Source organism: Sciurus carolinensis, chromosome 2, assembly GCF_902686445.1.
Source record: "Sciurus carolinensis chromosome 2, mSciCar1.2, whole genome shotgun sequence".
NCBI classification, from domain to species: domain Eukaryota; kingdom Metazoa; phylum Chordata; class Mammalia; order Rodentia; family Sciuridae; genus Sciurus; species Sciurus carolinensis.
Window position 1 is genome coordinate 41,601,684 of NC_062214.1, and position 17,923 is coordinate 41,619,606.

The 17,923-nt window shown below is 37.1% G+C and overlaps 1 protein-coding gene across 1 annotated transcript; it reads left to right on the plus strand.

Moving 5' to 3' along the window:
- The first annotated feature begins 6,072 nt into the window (after positions 1 to 6,072).
- Positions 6,073 to 17,137, plus strand: Snrpb2 (small nuclear ribonucleoprotein polypeptide B2). The gene is made up of 7 exons (XM_047542374.1): positions 6,073 to 6,210; positions 7,951 to 8,039; positions 8,804 to 8,976; positions 13,426 to 13,566; positions 14,596 to 14,646; positions 16,126 to 16,214; positions 16,761 to 17,137. Exons 2-7 carry the CDS (start codon positions 7,976 to 7,978, stop codon positions 16,918 to 16,920), a joined length of 678 nt encoding a protein of 225 aa, XP_047398330.1. The 5' UTR covers positions 6,073 to 6,210; positions 7,951 to 7,975; the 3' UTR covers positions 16,921 to 17,137.
- The last annotated feature ends 786 nt before the right edge of the window (positions 17,138 to 17,923 follow it).

The following is a 17,923-nucleotide window of genomic DNA, read 5'->3' on the forward strand; positions in this document are numbered from 1 at the left end:
TGAGTCACCTCAGATATATAACTTCTTATGTTCTAAAAAACAGTCTGTAGTTGTAAAATAGCTTGCATACAATTCATTTGAACTTTCTAAGAATTATTTCTCAGAGGTGGTTTTAGTTATTGTGTAAGTTGGGATGGGTTAAGCTATGCTGCATTAACAAATTTCTCTCAAATACCAGTTATTTGTCACTTATGTTACATGACCAATTTGACCTGGTGCTTGGAGGCCTAGAGAAGTAAGGGTGGCCTATAACACTTATAATCACTCAGGGACCTAAGTTTGACAGAGGTTCCATGTTGGGATATGTTTTCCAAGATCACAAAGACAGGAAACAGGGTTGTTGGCAAACTGCACTGGCTCTTAACGCTTCTGCCTGGAAGTGCTACATATCTCTTGTTCTCACACTTTATTAACCAAAGAACATACAGGGCAGTGCCAATTTTCAAAGGTTGTAAGGCCCTCCACACGCCTGAAAAAAAAAAGACAAAAATTCGAATATTTTTGCAGAACTTTAAAGAATATCACAAATTAAAAAGTGACCCAGGTGGGAGGGGTGGGGGGGAAGGGAAAAAATGGCAGAATGAATCAAACAACATTACCCTATGTAAATTGATGATTACACAAATGGTATACCTTTATGCCATGTACAGACAGAGAAACAACATGTATCCCATTTGTTTACAATAAAAAAAAAAAAAAAAAAGTGACCCAGGACCTCACAATCATTTGTTGAAGGGGAAAAAAATTCCAGAATTTCTTACTCTTACCTAAGATTTATTTCCAATTATCTAGTAGAAGGCAGTTAAAATAAAGGAAACTTCCAGATAAATATCATCTCTTTTGAAATAGTTGATTTGGGTTTGCGTAAGAAAATAGTTGCTATGATTTAGATGAGGCTTGTTCCTTCCAAAACCTATGTGGAAACCCAGTTCCCATTGAAGCAGTGTTGAGAGTTAGGATCTTTGGCCAACTTCTATTGGGTAATGAAGGCTCTGGATGAATCCATTCTTGGATTAATGAATTAATGGGTTATCACTGTAGTGGCTTTGTTATAAACAAGAGCTGTAGCACATACTTCCTGTGTTTCACTGTGAGTTGCCTTCCACCACACTGTGATGCAACAAGAAGGCCCTCACCAGATGCTGACTGGATTCCAGTGGCATGTTCTTGAACTTTGTAGCCTCCAGAATAGTGAGTCAAATAAACTTCTATTTTTTATAAACTGTATAATCTTATATTTGCATTAGGAAATGGGTTAAGACAATAGTGTTCCATCTCTGACAGAATCTCTGTTCTTCTAGAACTTTTCTGTAACATCTACTGACCATTCTTCAAGAGAAATCCTTAGGATCTTGGTACTCAAACTGTAGTAGAGGACCAACAGCATCTGCATCACTTGGGAACTTGCTATAAAGGCAGTTTCTCAGGCCCTACCCCAGACCTAATAAATAAAAATTTGATTTTAACAAAATCTTTAGGTGAACCACACGTACATTAACATTTGAAAAGCAGTGGATTAGAACTTCTGGGGAATACCCATGAAATAATATGTCATGGTTGAAATTACACAAATGGTGCCCAAGGTTTAAAAAAGGTTTTCTTCTTTAAATTTGAATTTTAAGTAGTCAGAGGGCTTAAGATTAAAAGAAAATTAGAGTGATGAATCATAGGAGAAGCAAAACATGCTGTACTTCAGAATTTTATCTGTATAACCCTTGCTCGTTAGGCAACTCTCCTGGGAATGGCATCTTATTTTTCTAGTCTCCAAGGGAATGTCAGGTGTGTAATGTTACTTCAGCTGAATTCCAGGGAGAATAATACTGTACTGAGCACAACCTACATACCTCACAATACTAAGTGGTCGGAAGTTGTCTTTGGAGTGGTTATAAGGTCCTCAAAGGCAAATTTCTGTTTCAAACTTTGTGAAATTAACACATTTTCAGAGACTTTCTCAGATTCCACCTTTTCTGGGGAGAAAGTTTTATTTTGGTGTACATGAATGACACTCTACTACTAACATTAACACAGTAGTATTCATCAGAGGTAACATTCATTTGCTTTTGTTTCTGTTTTACTGTCTCCAAAAACAATGATGTGTTCACAAAGAATAAAACAGTAAGACTGAAGTGAAATGAAAAGAAATTAATTGCACAAAATTATTTGCTCCCTAAATGGGAGTTGCTTTTTAGGAAGTTTTAGCCAACATAATTCCAACCACCCGGGAAAATGCAAACCTGATTTGGTGCTCAACAATAATGCTTAGAATTGTTTAATGCTTGTTGTGAAAATAATTTCACTCTACATAAATTTCTTAATGTAATCACCACCTGGGGAGAGAAGGAAGATACAAACAAATTGCCATACATTTGGTGGCTCTATCTAACATAAATAAGACAAAATATATCCACCATGGTTTTATGATGCATTTTCATTTATACAAGGCCCCTTCTCAAAACTACTGCAGCAAGATACTGAGAACATTTAATGAGAAACATAAAACACGTGCAGATAAGGTAGGAAAATGTATGTGTATTTCGAGTCACTAAGAGACACCTCAGTTATCATCCTTATAATTCAAATGTCTTGACACAGTTTTATTCCTACCTGGTTGTAGTAATTTTTCCGTTGCCCCTAAAATAAGCAAGTTTTATCATCAGCAGGTACATGAAACATGGATAGGGTGGTTATTACCCTGCTTCTGGGTTTAGTTCGATAAAAAGCCTGTTTTGCAGGAAGGTAAATCATGTTGCCTATCTAAAATATGAGTTTAAACTGAGTAGAATACCAGGGAAACACATTGCTCTTCTTTTACTTTTAAAAATGTGAATTTTTGTCATCTGATACCTGGTTTGACCTTCAAAAGATCAGATGTTATAGAGGATTTGGTTATAGAAGAATGCTAATTGTTTTACAGTACATTTGACCAGAATTTGGATACTACAATGTTAACATTGTAGAATTATATAATCAGATGATGCAAGGCTTCTCACAGGACCAGTAAAGCTCCTCTCTTCCCTTCATTCCTTTCCATTCCTGCTTTGAATTACTGGTTTCTCAAAATCATTCAGGAAACCACTGAAGACTGTTAACAGATTATTGGAAAACCCAGAATGACTACCCAAGGATAGGAAAATGCACTGGCTCTTTTTAGAGGAACCTGGAATACGGCATGCAGACAACTGCCACCGAATTGGCATCAGATGATTTTCTTCTCACAGTATTGAATAGTAGCCATTAATTCGGTTGTTAATGGAACACAGTACGCAGTCTATCTTCAAGTCTCTCAGTTCCTGTGGTGTTTTCTTCCAAGTTGGGGTGGCTTTGCATGGGTCTATGTATCCTCTTTTCATACATCTTTTTGCCAAGGATGACCTTGGACTTTTGATCCTCCTGCCTCAGCCTACTGAGTAATCCTACTGGGATTACAGACGAACCACTGCCACTGGCCTCAGTCTTTTTTATTTTGAGGCAGGGCCTCACTAAATTGCCTAGGCTGGCCTTGAACTTGTGATCCTTCTGTCTTGGACTCCCAAGTAGCTGGGATTATAAGAATGTCCCACAGTTCCTGAATAGGCTCACTCTTTTATAATAGCCTACTCTAAAAAGAACTTATTCTTCTAGACTGGCATTAATACCTACAATGACTTAATCACCTCCCAGTAGGCCCCATCTTTAAAAGGTTCCACCACTTCCTAACATCACCACACTGAGGACCAACTTCCAACAATCCTTGGGAGACACACTCTAACCACATCCAAACCAGAACACACAGAATCTGCTTTTCTCACAGGATGGCCTCTCACAGCTTCTACCTAATCTCACATTCTAGTTTGAGAAGGTGGATTAGGTAGGTAAAAAGGGGTTGCTTCCTTTCAGAATGAATCAATTTAGTCTCAGAATCTTGTCTGCTGAAAAGGAATTATTCAACAAGTACACTGGCAGAAGCTGGTTGTATTTGGTGTGTGTGGCAGGGTCTGTCCCACCAGCACTCATTACCCTTGAATACAATACAAAATGCTCCTTGAAGACACAAAAGCAAAAGATTTTACAACTGTGTGGTTTTTGGCTTCCTAATATGCGTTGCTAATGCACAAGAGGGGCTCCAGTCTGCAACCTGTGTCTTAGCAGAGCAGTACTAAGGAACAGAGGTGAAGAGTGAGCAAGAGGTTATTAGATCTGAATGAAGGTGGTGTGGGGGGACGACACATAGGATGCCTGCAGGGTCCTGTGGCCTCAAAGTTGTAGCAGTAAAGAGGCTTCCTTGAGCTCAGGAACTGGAGGTCATGCAGAGGTCTTCTGGGACACCTACTCACAGAGAAGAGGCCAAAAACAATGGCTTCCAATGGGCTGGGCATTGGCTCCTGACCTCTGACTCTCCCTGTAAGCTCCTTCCCCAGTTCTGCACCCCATAACCTGTTCCTACCACAGATTTCTGCCTGCTCAATTTCTGAATCCTAAAGCTGTGGGGATGAACCACAGAACCAAAAGGGGCCAGAACCCTGAAGAATCTGACCCAGTTCTAAGAGGTACCTGAAACACCTAGATTCATTTATATAATACAGTTAAGAGTTTATTTCCAGAAATGTATTTTAGCCATTCTCATTAATATCAATTAATTCATTCTCAGATGCCTGTACTAGTGAATAGGGTAGCGTGTCCTTTGTTATTTAGAAATTATACTTACTCTGTATTCCCTTGTAATTTGTTAAGGATACACTCATAAGTCTTTAACTGAGGTAAGATTATTTATATTTCAAAGTTTTATGATAAAAAATGCTTTTCTGCGATCCTTTAATATTATTTTCTATCCTCATGTGCCTCTTAATGATATATTTGCTTTAGTGTTACCAAATTTTCCATGAAGCAGCTTTCATTCATTCAAGACACATTTATTATCACTTTTCTAATTACTGAGGCTACTTGAGTGAGCAAAGTAGACAAAAATCCCTACCCTCAAGATACATAATTTTCCAGTTGCATCTTTAGATGATCTTTCAAATAAAAATCTCCAGCTGGTGAAATCAATCTCATTTGGTCCCCCTACGTCCAAGTCATAGCTAGCATTTAGTAATAACATTTATGAACCATTTATTTTATGTCAGGAAAAAGGACAATCACTTTATAGTAAGCTCATTTAATCCTCACAATAACTAGAAGGAGGCATTATTAAGATGATTATTTTACAGGTGCAGAAAGTGAAGGTCAGAGAGATTAAGAGAGGGACACCTGATCAGATTCTTTTGGCTGTCAAACACCTTTTCATATTCCAGGTGATGCTTTACACGCATATGAAGAATGCATGAAAGAATGAATGAATGTACCTTTTGGACTTACCATTCATAACATAAATACTAACTCCTTGAGTTACTCTAGAAAGATCTAGGCACTTTGTGGGGGAAAGTAGTAGTAAGGGTGATAGGGAATTAGTGGGTTTTGATTTTGTTTTTGAGTGAGTTTAGGCAGCTGATCTTACCGTGACTGTGTACCCTCAGAGCTGAGATGTGGTTGCCTTATCGTGTAATGGGCAGAGATACCAATTCTCTTTGCTTTGGGTCTCAAACTGGGTTGCCTCTGAGATTTAAAACCAGTAGAAGTTTGGAGAAGAGATCCCTCAGAGCCCCAGGAATGGGAGGAGATCTGGAGAAGGAACACTACAGGTGATGTTGAACAAACCGTGATGTACCAAAGCTCACAGAAGAGCCACCTGACCGGGTAGTCTTGCATGAGAAATTGCGCCTGTAAAACCAGATAGGATTTGAAAAGATGGAAGGCACCGCTGTCTGGGGTAAAACCTTTAAAGGTTTGGTAAAGGAAATGAATCACTTTTCTTCCTTTTTCCCTTACAGTAAGGTCCGAGGACCCAGTTAAATTCCGGATAATCTCTCCTTCCCTTCCCCATTCTCCCTTCCCGCCAGCTCCTTCTTCCCTTAAACCGCCAGGCATACGCATGCGCAGAGAGATTCTTGGTTGTGGCGGCCGGAGATCTGGCGGCATCGATCGACTCCGAGCTCGGCTTCTCGACTTGTCGGCGCTCGATTGAGAAGCGCGGATCGTCATTTCCGGCCCCTGCCTCTGCTTCCGGCTTTTGCTTCTTAGGGAGCACGTCGTAGGCCTCAGGTGGGTTGGAGCGGCTGGTACTTCACCGTTGCGTTTGCAGAGGGAGCTGGCGCGATTCTTCGCTGTTTGAAGTGAAGCAGACGAGGCGCAAAGGTAGGTTCCGGACGCGTCTGACCACGGCTTCGCGGAGGAGTGGGCGTGAGGAAGGGATCAAGACTAACGGGCTGGCAACGAGGCCTTTCGAATTTAGGAGCCTCGTCTTTAGTAGGACTGGTTGGGGCTTAGAATTTTGTGGCAGCTCCTTTGGGCCTCGGGCCCGGGCCTTTGGCAAACGTGGCGGTGTTCGGAGGGACGGGAAGCTTGCTCTAACGAAGTAAAGGATAATGACTACCTCTGTGCTGGCGTTAGGCGTTTGCATATAGTTCACCGTGCACCTTCAGGTGACTTTCAGCGGCTCTCTTGGATTGCGGGGGCGGTGGGTAGCATTTTCAAGTTCCACTGCCCGAGTCCAGCCCACCATGAAGCCTTGCAGGAGATACTGCAAGAACCTCCGCTCTGGTCTCCCCTCCTTCATTTTGACTTTGTCACTTCCTACTAGTTGTCTACTTCGTAACCCCCAGCCCTTCTCCAGGTTTCACTTTAGGGGGTTGCAATTCTGTGAGAGGCTTACCTTTCATTGTTTTCTGCACAAGTGCGGACCCCGTTAGTTTCTTCCCTCGTAAGTCATCGTGTGACATTCACATACAGTGTGTGCATCGTAATATCTATGAGATAAAGGAATATGTGGGACACCGAGGAAATAAAACATGTTCACAATTTTCTGCTAAAAACAATGTCGAATATGATGTTAAATATGAATATGAAATAATGTGGTGAGTGTGAACGAAAAGTACGGAAAAAAAGAAGGCAAGGGCTAAATGCTCAAGCTTATTAGGTGTGTTACATTTGGCGAGACCCCCTAACTTGCAATGGCTGGTAATAGTAGCTACTTTAGTTGCTTTTCCATAATGCAGAATTTCTGTTGGTTAAGTGCTGTTACTTTCCCCGTTTTACAGATGAGAATCTGAGAGATTAAGGAACTTTACTTAAGTGAAATAGCTAGTTAGACGCATAGACAGGGTTTGAGTTCAGATCTGGTTGGTATTAGAATCTGAGCTTTTAACCATCGTGCAACACGCTTCTCTCTGAACTCCATTACTTCACATTGGTTAGAGATAACCTTGGAGTCAACCTTAGTGATGATGTATATAAATAAAATAGGTGTGAAAGTGCTTTATAAGTGTACCTGTGAAGGACTTTGCAGAGTTCATTAATGATCTGTCATGATGATACTTACTAGATATATGTTTGCCAGTTTTTTTGTCATTTTTCTTCATATCTAAATTTTTAAATCATTAAAAAAGAAGTTCTATCAGGCAGGTGAAAAGACTATCATATGTCCTAAATTGAAGGTAAATATGAAAGTATTACCTTGAATAAAACGATGTTATTAGAATATGGCTATGTACTGGTGATCCACCAAATTTCTAATTATTTATTTATTTTGTGCTACTGGGGATTGAACCCAGCGGTGCTCTATCACTGGGTTATATTCCCCAGCGAAAGTTGCTGAAGCTAATCTGGAACTTAGGATCCTCTTTGTCTCAGTGACTGGAGTAACTGGAATTGCAGACATGTGTGCTACCACATCTGGCTTGTTCTACCAAGTTTTGAACTTGAGAACTATTGTTTTGCCTAAAAAGGAATACTAGTAAGCACTAGGAAGGAATTAAAGTCTACTGCCAACTGACATTTTCTGACATTTTGGATTGAAAGAATTGAAAAATTAATAACCCTTGTGTTACGTCCTTATGCCACACTCCTTGTTAATAACAGATTATTTATTGTTTCTAGGTTACTTGAAGAATCTGACCCAAACATGGATATCAGACCAAATCATACAATTTATATCAACAATATGAATGACAAAATTAAAAAAGAAGGTATGTACTTTTTAAAATATTTGTTCATGATTAAAAATGTGTTAATTGGGTGCAGTGGTGCATGCATGGAATTCCAGCAACTAGGGAGACTGAGGAAGGATCACAAGTTTGAGGCCAACCTCAGCAATTTAGCAAAGCCTAAGCAACTTGGTGAGACCTTGTCTCAAAATTCCTGGTATACTGTCCTCCCCCTCAAAAACAAAAACAAAATAAAATAAAATGTATTTATTGCTAAGCACAGTGAAACATGCCTATAATCCCAATGACTAGGAAGGCTGAGGCAGGTGAATCTCAAATTCAAGACCAACCTTGGCAACTTAGAGAGACCTGGTCTCAAAAAAATAAAAAGGTCTGGTGATGTAGCTCGGTGATAGAGTGCCCCTGGGTTCAATGCCCAACACCACTCCCTGCCCAAATGTGTTTATTCACTACTGTTTAAGGGTTATACAGCTACAGAACTTCTCATCTCGTCATTTTCTCTTAGTGCCTGAAATAATTAAATAATTCTTTATTCCATTTTGTGTAAGGAATTTAAAACTTTCTAAAAGTAGAAATTGGTAGAGACTGACAGTGTGTGAGATCCGGTTTTACTCATAATAGTCTCAAAACTTTAAAATTAGGTAGCCAGTGGGAATAATATGTGTTTTTATTAAAATAACTGAATAAATAAATGAATAGTGGAGTACTCAAGACAGTGCCATTTTATGAAGAATTTTGTCATTGTTTCATACACAAGTAACTTGTTTTTCCTCTTATTTGAACAGAATTGAAGAGATCTCTGTATGCCCTTTTTTCTCAGTTTGGGCATGTGGTAGATATAGTGGCTTTAAAGACAATGAAGATGAGAGGGCAGGCCTTTGTTATATTTAAGGAACTGGGCTCATCCACAAATGCTTTGAGACAGTTACAAGGATTTCCATTTTATGGTAAACCAATGGTAAGCTAATCTTACTATTTTTACTTTAATCACTTTAAGAGAGATTAATGGTATAGTAGACTTGTAAATATAAACTTGAAACTGTGGATATTGCTTTCTGCTTTTAATTGTGCATGTTAGAGGACATTTGGGGCTATTTTAGGTTATTTTTATAGAAATTTACTAGTAGAGTCATATACTCTTAATTTATGCCAGTTTAAATGGGTAGAACCAAAATATATTGAGACATAACAGCATTTTAAAAAATGATGACTGTACAGGTGACATTCTTATCTTTAAAAAACCAGAATTAATAATAAGTCAGAAGACTTTAAAAGAAACTTCTGTTTTAAATTTGTAAAACAACCCAAAACAAAAATTGTGGTTCAAAAAGGAAATCCAGTCTGAAGTTTCAGCAAATACTATAGGGAGATACTACTTATGAGAAGCTATGCAGTATAGAATGGACAGTGCCTTAAGGAAAAGTCATAGATTTAAACTGACAGGTTTTATGAGTAAAATGAGTGGAAATGAAATAACTATGCATGAAGTGGTTAAAACTTAAGAATGACAGTGAGATTCACATCTGTCTGATGGCTAAACCTTGGATTGTGGGATAGCCAGAGTGGGAGTAGGGAACTCAATTAGGAAACTCCTGTTCAAGCCAGAGGAGGTAGGGATTGGGTAATGGTAGAGTAAAAAGCAAGGGTCCTACAGGGGTAACTTTACTACCTTGGATATTGATTCCAAACTGATTTTCCTCTGGAATTAGAATACGATGTGAAGGGGTTTTGGAAGAGAGAATCAAGGCCTAAGGTTTAGAGGATCTTGGTCCTCATTCTGTCTTTACCATTGACAGTTTCTGTGCCTGTATTCAGTTTTAAAGTGTAATCAGGTTGGATTTTCTTTATTCTAAAAAGGTATTAACAAAAGCTCTAAAGGACTAGATAAGCACTTTGGCTCTGTGGGTCACATACAGTTTTGTTTCCTATTCTTTTGAGTGTATGTTTTTACCAACCCTTTAAAATCGTATTTAAAAAATTCTTAAATCACAAGCCATATCAAAAGAGGCTGTGGACTGGATTGGCCCACAGACTGTGGTGTAGACCACTGATCTCATCCCTTCATTTCACTGATGAAGAATCAGGCACAGAAATATTATTCAGGTTATATTAATAAAACTAGAGGCAGCATTAGAACATAAAAAACATAAAAACATCTCCTAACACCTAGTATTGTGTTTTTGGTGTGTTTTTTGTTTTGTTTTGTTTTTTTCCCTATGCTAGGAGTTAAACTTTCTGTAAAGATCTGATAGTAAATAGTATGACTTTGCTAGCCAGATGATCTTTGTTGCAGCTATTCATGGAACTCTGCTATTTTAACAAGAAAAGCAGCAGGAGATGATATGAAAATAAATGGGTATGGATATGTTCAACATTAGCAAGACATAATTTATAAAAACAGGTAGTGTTAACTGCGGACCCATAGTTTGAGGACCCCTGTTCTGCATCATGCTGTTCCCTGAGTTTGAGTAAATTTGCATTTTCTGAAACCAGCTGATCTTTTTTATTAGTATGAAGAAATAGCCTAATTGAGTTCTCAGTTGGTAGGCACATAAGACTGCTTTTTCCCTGAGTGGAGATGACTTTTGAGTATGCCTGTTTACTCAGATACAGGAAAGGTGGAAATCATTTGCTGTGTTTGGCACCATCCTCATATTGCCAACTAATTGTTTAATATCATTGGGAAATGCCTATTTATCTGATTTTATATGAAGGCATTTTGGAGGTCCATTTTTTGCCTTCAGGAAAGTAGCAAGTCTGCTGTATTTCTAGAAGAGGAGGAATAAAATTCTTTGAACTGTCTCATTTATTTATGTTTCTTTAAGTGCTTTTAGTTGCTCTTCTATTTTAACCTCAATATATTAGAATAAATGAAGAAAATTTGCTCTTACTTGTAACTCTGAACAAAATTATTCTCTGTGATTCAGGGACATTTCTTTACTTAATTCCAAAAATACCATCTTTGTCTGTCATGAAACCTTTGGCATAAATGTAAATATTGGCCTTCTCTGTCTCTGTGTTACAAATGAATTTTTCTCTTTTATGGGTATTTAGTCTAGGCAGGGTTTCTCAACAATAACATTTGATGTTTTGAACCAAATAATTGTTGTAAGGGGCTTTCCTTTTCATTGTAGGGTGTTTTGCAGCATCCCTGACCTCTGCCCACCAGATGCCAGGAGCATAACAACCAGCAGTGTCTCCAGATAGTGCAGCTGTCTCTGGCAGGCAAAATTACCTTTGAAAACCACTGGTTTAGACCAGCCAGCTAAGAACTGTTGCTGAGATCATATATTTTCACAGCTGACAGTATCATAAGGACAGACAAATCAGGTCACTTAAGGTCTGTTTAGGTCAGGGACAAGGTTGAAAACCTGAGGGAATTGGGAGAACATATTTGGGATCAGGTTAGAATTTAGTGTGAGCTGTCAGCCTGTCTGTTTTGGTTAGATCATGATGGAAAGACTAGCAGAGCTGCTTACAGGAAAAAGTACAGCTAGAACTAAGGAGGTTCAGCAGCCCAGCCCATGCAGAAAAGGCCTGGGGTTCTAAAGTGTGTTGCTAGGCCACCTTTTACCTTTTTTCTTTACCACATTCATCTCCAGCTGAAATTAAGGAAAAATAATTGCTTTTTGACATAGTCTTTTTTTTTTTTCTCTTCAGACTGAGATGAAATTCTTGTGTACAAGCTTATTTTAGATAGTATTTTGTAGGACTGTGTTTGATGTGATCAGAGAGATAGTTACTCTTTGAGCTCCAGAGTAGAAGTGTTTGCTTAAAATGGAAGTTGGAGTTTGCAGATAATTGTACCCTAGATAACAGTTTAGTTCATTATAAAAAATATCTGGATATTTGGTGTTGAATTAGCTGTGTGGTGATCCTATAGGCCAGTGCCATGTTAAATGTTGTTTACCATGCCTGTAGCATAGCCATCCCCCTTGTGCTTGTTAAAATGCAGAATCTGATCTCTCCCAAGCTTACTGCATCAGAATCTACTTTTATAATTTTTCCAGGCAATTAATTTGCACACTGTAGTTGAAATGCCATCCTAGACTAGTGTTTTGAGTGCTTCTGTGTCCTCAAAGGCACCTTGGTTCCTGCTGGCTCTGACATGGTAAGAATGAAGCAGTTGGCCCAGCCTGAGCAGCTGTAATGCTATCCATTTGTTTCCTCTTGAAGAATTTTAAATTTAAGTTGATGCTGCTGTCAAAACCATTTCATTTAAAAACAATAGATACCCAGAGAACTTAAAATCAGCATACTACAGTGATGCAGTCACATCAGTGTTTATAGCAGCTCAACTCACAATAACCAAACTATGGAACCAACCTAGGTGTCCTTCAACAGATGAATGCATACTCAGCCCTAAAGAAGAAATTGTGGCATTTGCTGGTAAATGGATGAAGTTGGAGAATATCATGCTAAGTGAAATAAGCCAATCCCAAAAAAACAAAGGCCACCTGTTTTCTCTGATATGCGGATGTTAATTCACAATACAAGGGGTGGCACTAGGGAAGAATAAAGTTACTTTAGATTAGGTAGAGGGGAGTGAAGGGAGAGGAAGGGGTATGGGTATAGGAAGGACAGTAGAGTGAAACAGACATCATTACATCATGTACATATATGACTGCATGACCGATGTGATCCTACAATATGTACAATCAGAAAAATGAGAAATTATACTCCATTTATGTATGACTTATCAAAATGCATAAACACATTCTGTCATGTATAACTAATTAGAACAAAAAAATTAAAAAAAAAAAAAAAAAAACAGTAGATTCAATTGGGCTTGGTGGTGCACACCTGTAATCCAGCCACTCAGAAGGCTGAAGATCACCAGCTCAAGACCAGCTTAGGCAATTTAGTGAGACCCTGTCTCAAAATAAAAAGTGGTACAGATGCAGCTCAGTGGTAGGGTGCCCCTGAGTTCAAGCTCCAATGTAGGTGGTGGGAATGTGGGGGGGAGCCCCACTTTGAAAGGGAAGTCATTCCCAGTTTTTAGTACTTTAACCATTAGCACTAACAATTCTAGATGACACAAAGGCTGGTTTGATACTTGTGGATCCTTCTACTGAGAGTGGCTGGTATGAGGTAGGCAAGTTTCTAATGCAGTTTTCTGTTACCAGATGTAGAGAAGCAAAGGTGCAGATATTTCAAAGTCTGGTTTTTCCCATTTGAAAATGTATAGTTTTTCTTTGAATATACACAGTTGAATCTTTGACTTACTTGTAAATCATAGACCATACTATATTTCCATTTGGCACTCAGTGTATTTTGATGATTTCCGAGGGATGTGTTTAAGATTCTCTTATACTGTATTTGTGTAATGGGATTTGAAATATTAACGACTAGTGTTAAGCAGCCTTCAGCATAATGAGATGTAATCTGTTTTCATCAATTAAAACAGCGAATCCAGTATGCAAAAACAGATTCTGATATAATATCTAAAATGCGAGGCACTTTTGCTGACAAAGAAAAGAAAAAAGAAAAGAAAAAAGCCAAAACTGTGGAACAGACTGCAACAACTGCAAACAAAAAGCCTGGTCAGGTAAGATAGAATAAAAGCTCATATTTTTTTGGTGTCAAAAAACTTGATAGGAAAGCCAGTCGTGATGGCCACACCTGTAATACCAATGACTTGGGAGCCTGAGGCAGGAGGACTGCAAGTTAGAAGCCAGCCTCAGCAATTTGGAAAGGCCCTAAGCAGCTTAGCATGACCCTTCTCAAAATAAAACATTTTAAAAAGGACTGGGGATGTAGCTCAATGGTAAAGTACCCCTGGGTTAAATCTGTCATAGCCCACCTACCCTTGTCCCCCTGAAAAAAAATTTTTTTTTGATGGACTCCTATCATGGACAGGAGGGATAATCTTTGAGGCATGTATTTGTTATATATATGTGTGTTTAAAAAATGGAATTTTAAGAAGTTGAAATGACTTAAGTTCTAAAATTCCAGTATTTACATTTAAGGAGTAAATTAAAATATAAGTCTTTTCATGTGGACATTTAGAAATTTTTTTTTTAGTTTACATGAAATTTAATTACGTTTTTCTTCAAAACATGTTAATACCTCTTGGCTTATTTCTCAAGTTCTGTTGCCTGTAAATAGTACTGTGGATATTATCTTTAATCATGAGTAGTCCTCTCAAAGCTTTCTTTGCATAATTTGGAAATACAAAATCTAATTTGAAATACCAGATAAAAGTGAAAATACTATCCAAAAAGTAGTTACTTCCAGATTGAAATTGGTTAGAAATCAGTTTCAATAACTATAATGCTTATATGGAGTTAGTTTTTTTTTTAATTAATAAATTTTTAAGTAAGTCAGGTTCTCGTTTTTCTCTCATGTATTTCTCCATAATTTTAAAGTTTAAAAGTTAAATTTTATCATATAGTCCTTAAAATTTAGGGATAAACTTTTCAAAAATAACAGATAAAAATGTGAATATTTGAATCAGAATAAAAATGTAGGTTCTTAAAGTAAAATCAAATGGAATAACAACTCATTAAATGTTATTTTTATGTTGTTATGAATGCCTTTTGAAAAGTTTACCTACTTCCCTATTTCTTTTGTTTAGGGAATACCAAATTCAGCTAATACCCAAGGAAATTCAACACCAAATCCTCAGGTAATATTTTTTCCATGTGGTGCTTTCTTTAAAATAAAATCATAATCATAACAATAACTTGCATGTCCAAAACCAAAATCATTCCACCTATAATACATAATATGTTAAGTTGTATGCCACTTTAAGAAACTCACTCCTTAAAACCTTTTAAATTCATTGGAGAGGAAGAAAACAAAACCTCATTTCCTGTAATGAAGCAGTGACAGAACCAAAATGGCAGATTTGAAACTCAGGTCTGGGAGCAAACATTTTTGTTTCCTGTGTAGCGTGTAGCCACAGCTTCACAGACATTTGTCTCAGAATAACTAGAAAGATGAGGGGTCTTCCATTCCACTTGACTGAAACACTGCTCCATCTTTTCTCATAGACTCACTCTTTGGGCAGTGTTCCTTTGCTGTTAGCCTTGCTCTGACTTCCTCAGCACACATTTATTTCTGGCTTATTTTTTCAAGGCTCCTGTAAGATGTTGTCCTTGCCAAATCTCCCCACTACATGCTTCCAAAAGAAAACCTCAGTCAGGTGCTAATGGTTTTCATATTTGCTTCTTCATATTTGAGAATCTGGCAAGGTCCTTAGATCCAGATAATTCTCTTATCATTGAGTTTTGTCTCCTCTCATTTTTGGTTCTTAGCATTTTCTTATATCTGCTTCAATTCTTTGAACTCCTTCATTATTTATATTCCAGTTCTCAAATACCAGCATTTAATTTGTTTAACCTTGAGTTGCTCACTAATTGTTCTTTACATTTGTTTTTTCTCTTCCATGAAACTAGGCTGAAGATAGACTTTTTATATTTAGGATCCTTTTCCTATAGTTTTTCATAACCTCAGGGTAGGATATCAAATAGTTCAGTATCTAATGACATGCTTGTTTCTATTTATTTGTGTGTAATTAGATACTCTGTGTGCTTCATTTAGTTCCAAATAAAATTTTTAAAGTACTTTAAAAATCACCAAGTATTGTTTCTTAGTGGTAATCTTTTTAGTTCCAAATTTTTTTATATATAGGGAAGTGGTAATGCTCGAGAAATTGAAAATCTGAGCATTACCTGAGTAGGTAACTAGCCAAGGAGTTGTGACATTACAGCTTTCTTTAGTTTTATTAGGGTCTTTCAATTATGTACTCTGGGTGACAAAATTCTCCAAATATGACTGACCTCAGATGCTTAAAGCATAAGTATTGCCTTAATTATTATTAATTAAGTACTTAAAACCTTTAATTAGATTTCATTGTTTCAAATTTGGGGTGTCTTAATTTGAATGTCTATGTCTTTAAGTTGCTGTTAGATTTATACTTATTTTTCCAGTGCCATTGTTTTTTGGCTTCATTGTTTGGTGTAAGATTTCACAAGCCTATATAAACTGGAGTACAGCTGTCTGAAGTTTAGGTTTTCATGTAAGAATCAAATTGCTCACAGTGCTGTGTATACTTATAAGCTAACCTTGCTGGTTTTTTTTTTTTTTTTTTTCCCTTAAATAGGTCCCTGATTACCCTCCAAACTATATTTTGTTCCTTAATAATTTACCGGAAGAGACTAATGAGATGATGTTATCCATGCTGTTTAATCAGTAAGTTTTCTCATAAACAAACCTCCTGACAGGACAAATAGCACTTCTGTGGGTTGAATCCATTTGTCATGCCATAGCAGCAATTCCTTACAGGTTCATTTGGTTTGGTCTAGCATTAATCATGGATTGAAGCCAGTCTATAGATTCAGCAAATAAAAATCTAAATTTCATCTAATGTTTGAATTATTAGTGCTGACTGATGAGTAAAACAAAAAGTATAGCTTTGACACAATGGTAGAAATAGAATTAGCATAGATTTTTTTTCAGTTCTTAATTTTTTAATTTTTTTTGTGGTGCTAGAGATTGAACCCAGGACTTGGTATGTGCAAGGCAAGTGCTGTACCACTGAACTATGTGCTCAGCCCAATTTTTGCAGTTCTTTTATGGCATTTAATTATATTTTAAGCCTTTCCATCCTACTCAGGAGTCTCAGTGCTATATGATTATACTTTTCTAGACCCTTGCCTGTAAATTGCTTATATTTTAAACAGAAAGCATATGTTTATGTATTTGCATGCCTATATGAATTGTTTTTATTCTTTCTAGATTCCCTGGTTTTAAGGAAGTACGTCTGGTACCTGGGAGGCATGACATTGCTTTTGTTGAATTTGAAAATGATGGACAGGCTGGAGCTGCCAGGGATGCTTTACAAGGGTTTAAGATCACACCATCCCACGCTATGAAGATCACCTATGCCAAGAAATAACATTTGGAATAGTCATCTTTAATGGACTTGGTATTATTTATGATGTTTGTTTTGATAACATTTGGTTAGGTCATTTTAATGATTGGAGGTTGTAGAGAAGTGAAAGTGAAATTTTTGTGAAAGACTTAAAAATTCATCTACTCTTTCTTTAACCTTAGTGAACTATGAAATGTGAAGGCCTTAATTTTGTACAATAAACTTCTCTTTGTTTTCTATACATATAATGTTTTGTTTATTCGCCCATTAACCTATCATCAGATGCTTATTCTAGTCTAGAACACATTTTAAATCATAGAAAACTGCATTGACATGTTTTTCTCTTGTTATTTTGGAACAGCTAATGATACAGCAACATTGAACCATTTTAACAAAAGTTAGAATTAGAGAATAGCAGCTAGTAAATGACTTATCTTGATAGTTAAAATGAACATCCTGGGTATTAGAAGAAAATGAGACCTGAGCAGGATCTAAATTTGCTCTTTGCATCATTCAAAGAAATGATCAGAGTATTTTGCTGGTAGTAGGGATTTCATGAATGGTGTCATTCAGTATTTAATTGGATAAAGGCCATTTGGGAGTAACTGTGCTTACTGTTATCTAGGAAAACAGAAGAAAAGGGACTGCTGTCTTCAAATTTTGCATTTTTTTTCTCTTCTCTTGAGGCAGGACTGTTCCTAAGGAATACTGCTTGGTTAAGATCTAGTCTCATTCAGAGATCTCCAGGGGAAGATTTTTATAATCTATAATCTTCTTTAGTACTGATTGACAAAGAGTTTTCAGTGTTAATCTTTTCTACCTCTGTAATGCTTAAATACCAATGTTCAGGTATTTCCAAAACTTATTTTCTTTAGCATTTTATATTGAGTCCCCTGCTTAAAATCTTGGTTATCTGTAGAAGTGGACAACTTTTTTGCAAGTATTGCACATATTAAACAGTATTATATTTTGGTGTTCCTACTTTAATATTTTCTTAAATAAGACTTCCCCTTATCACTTAGAATTT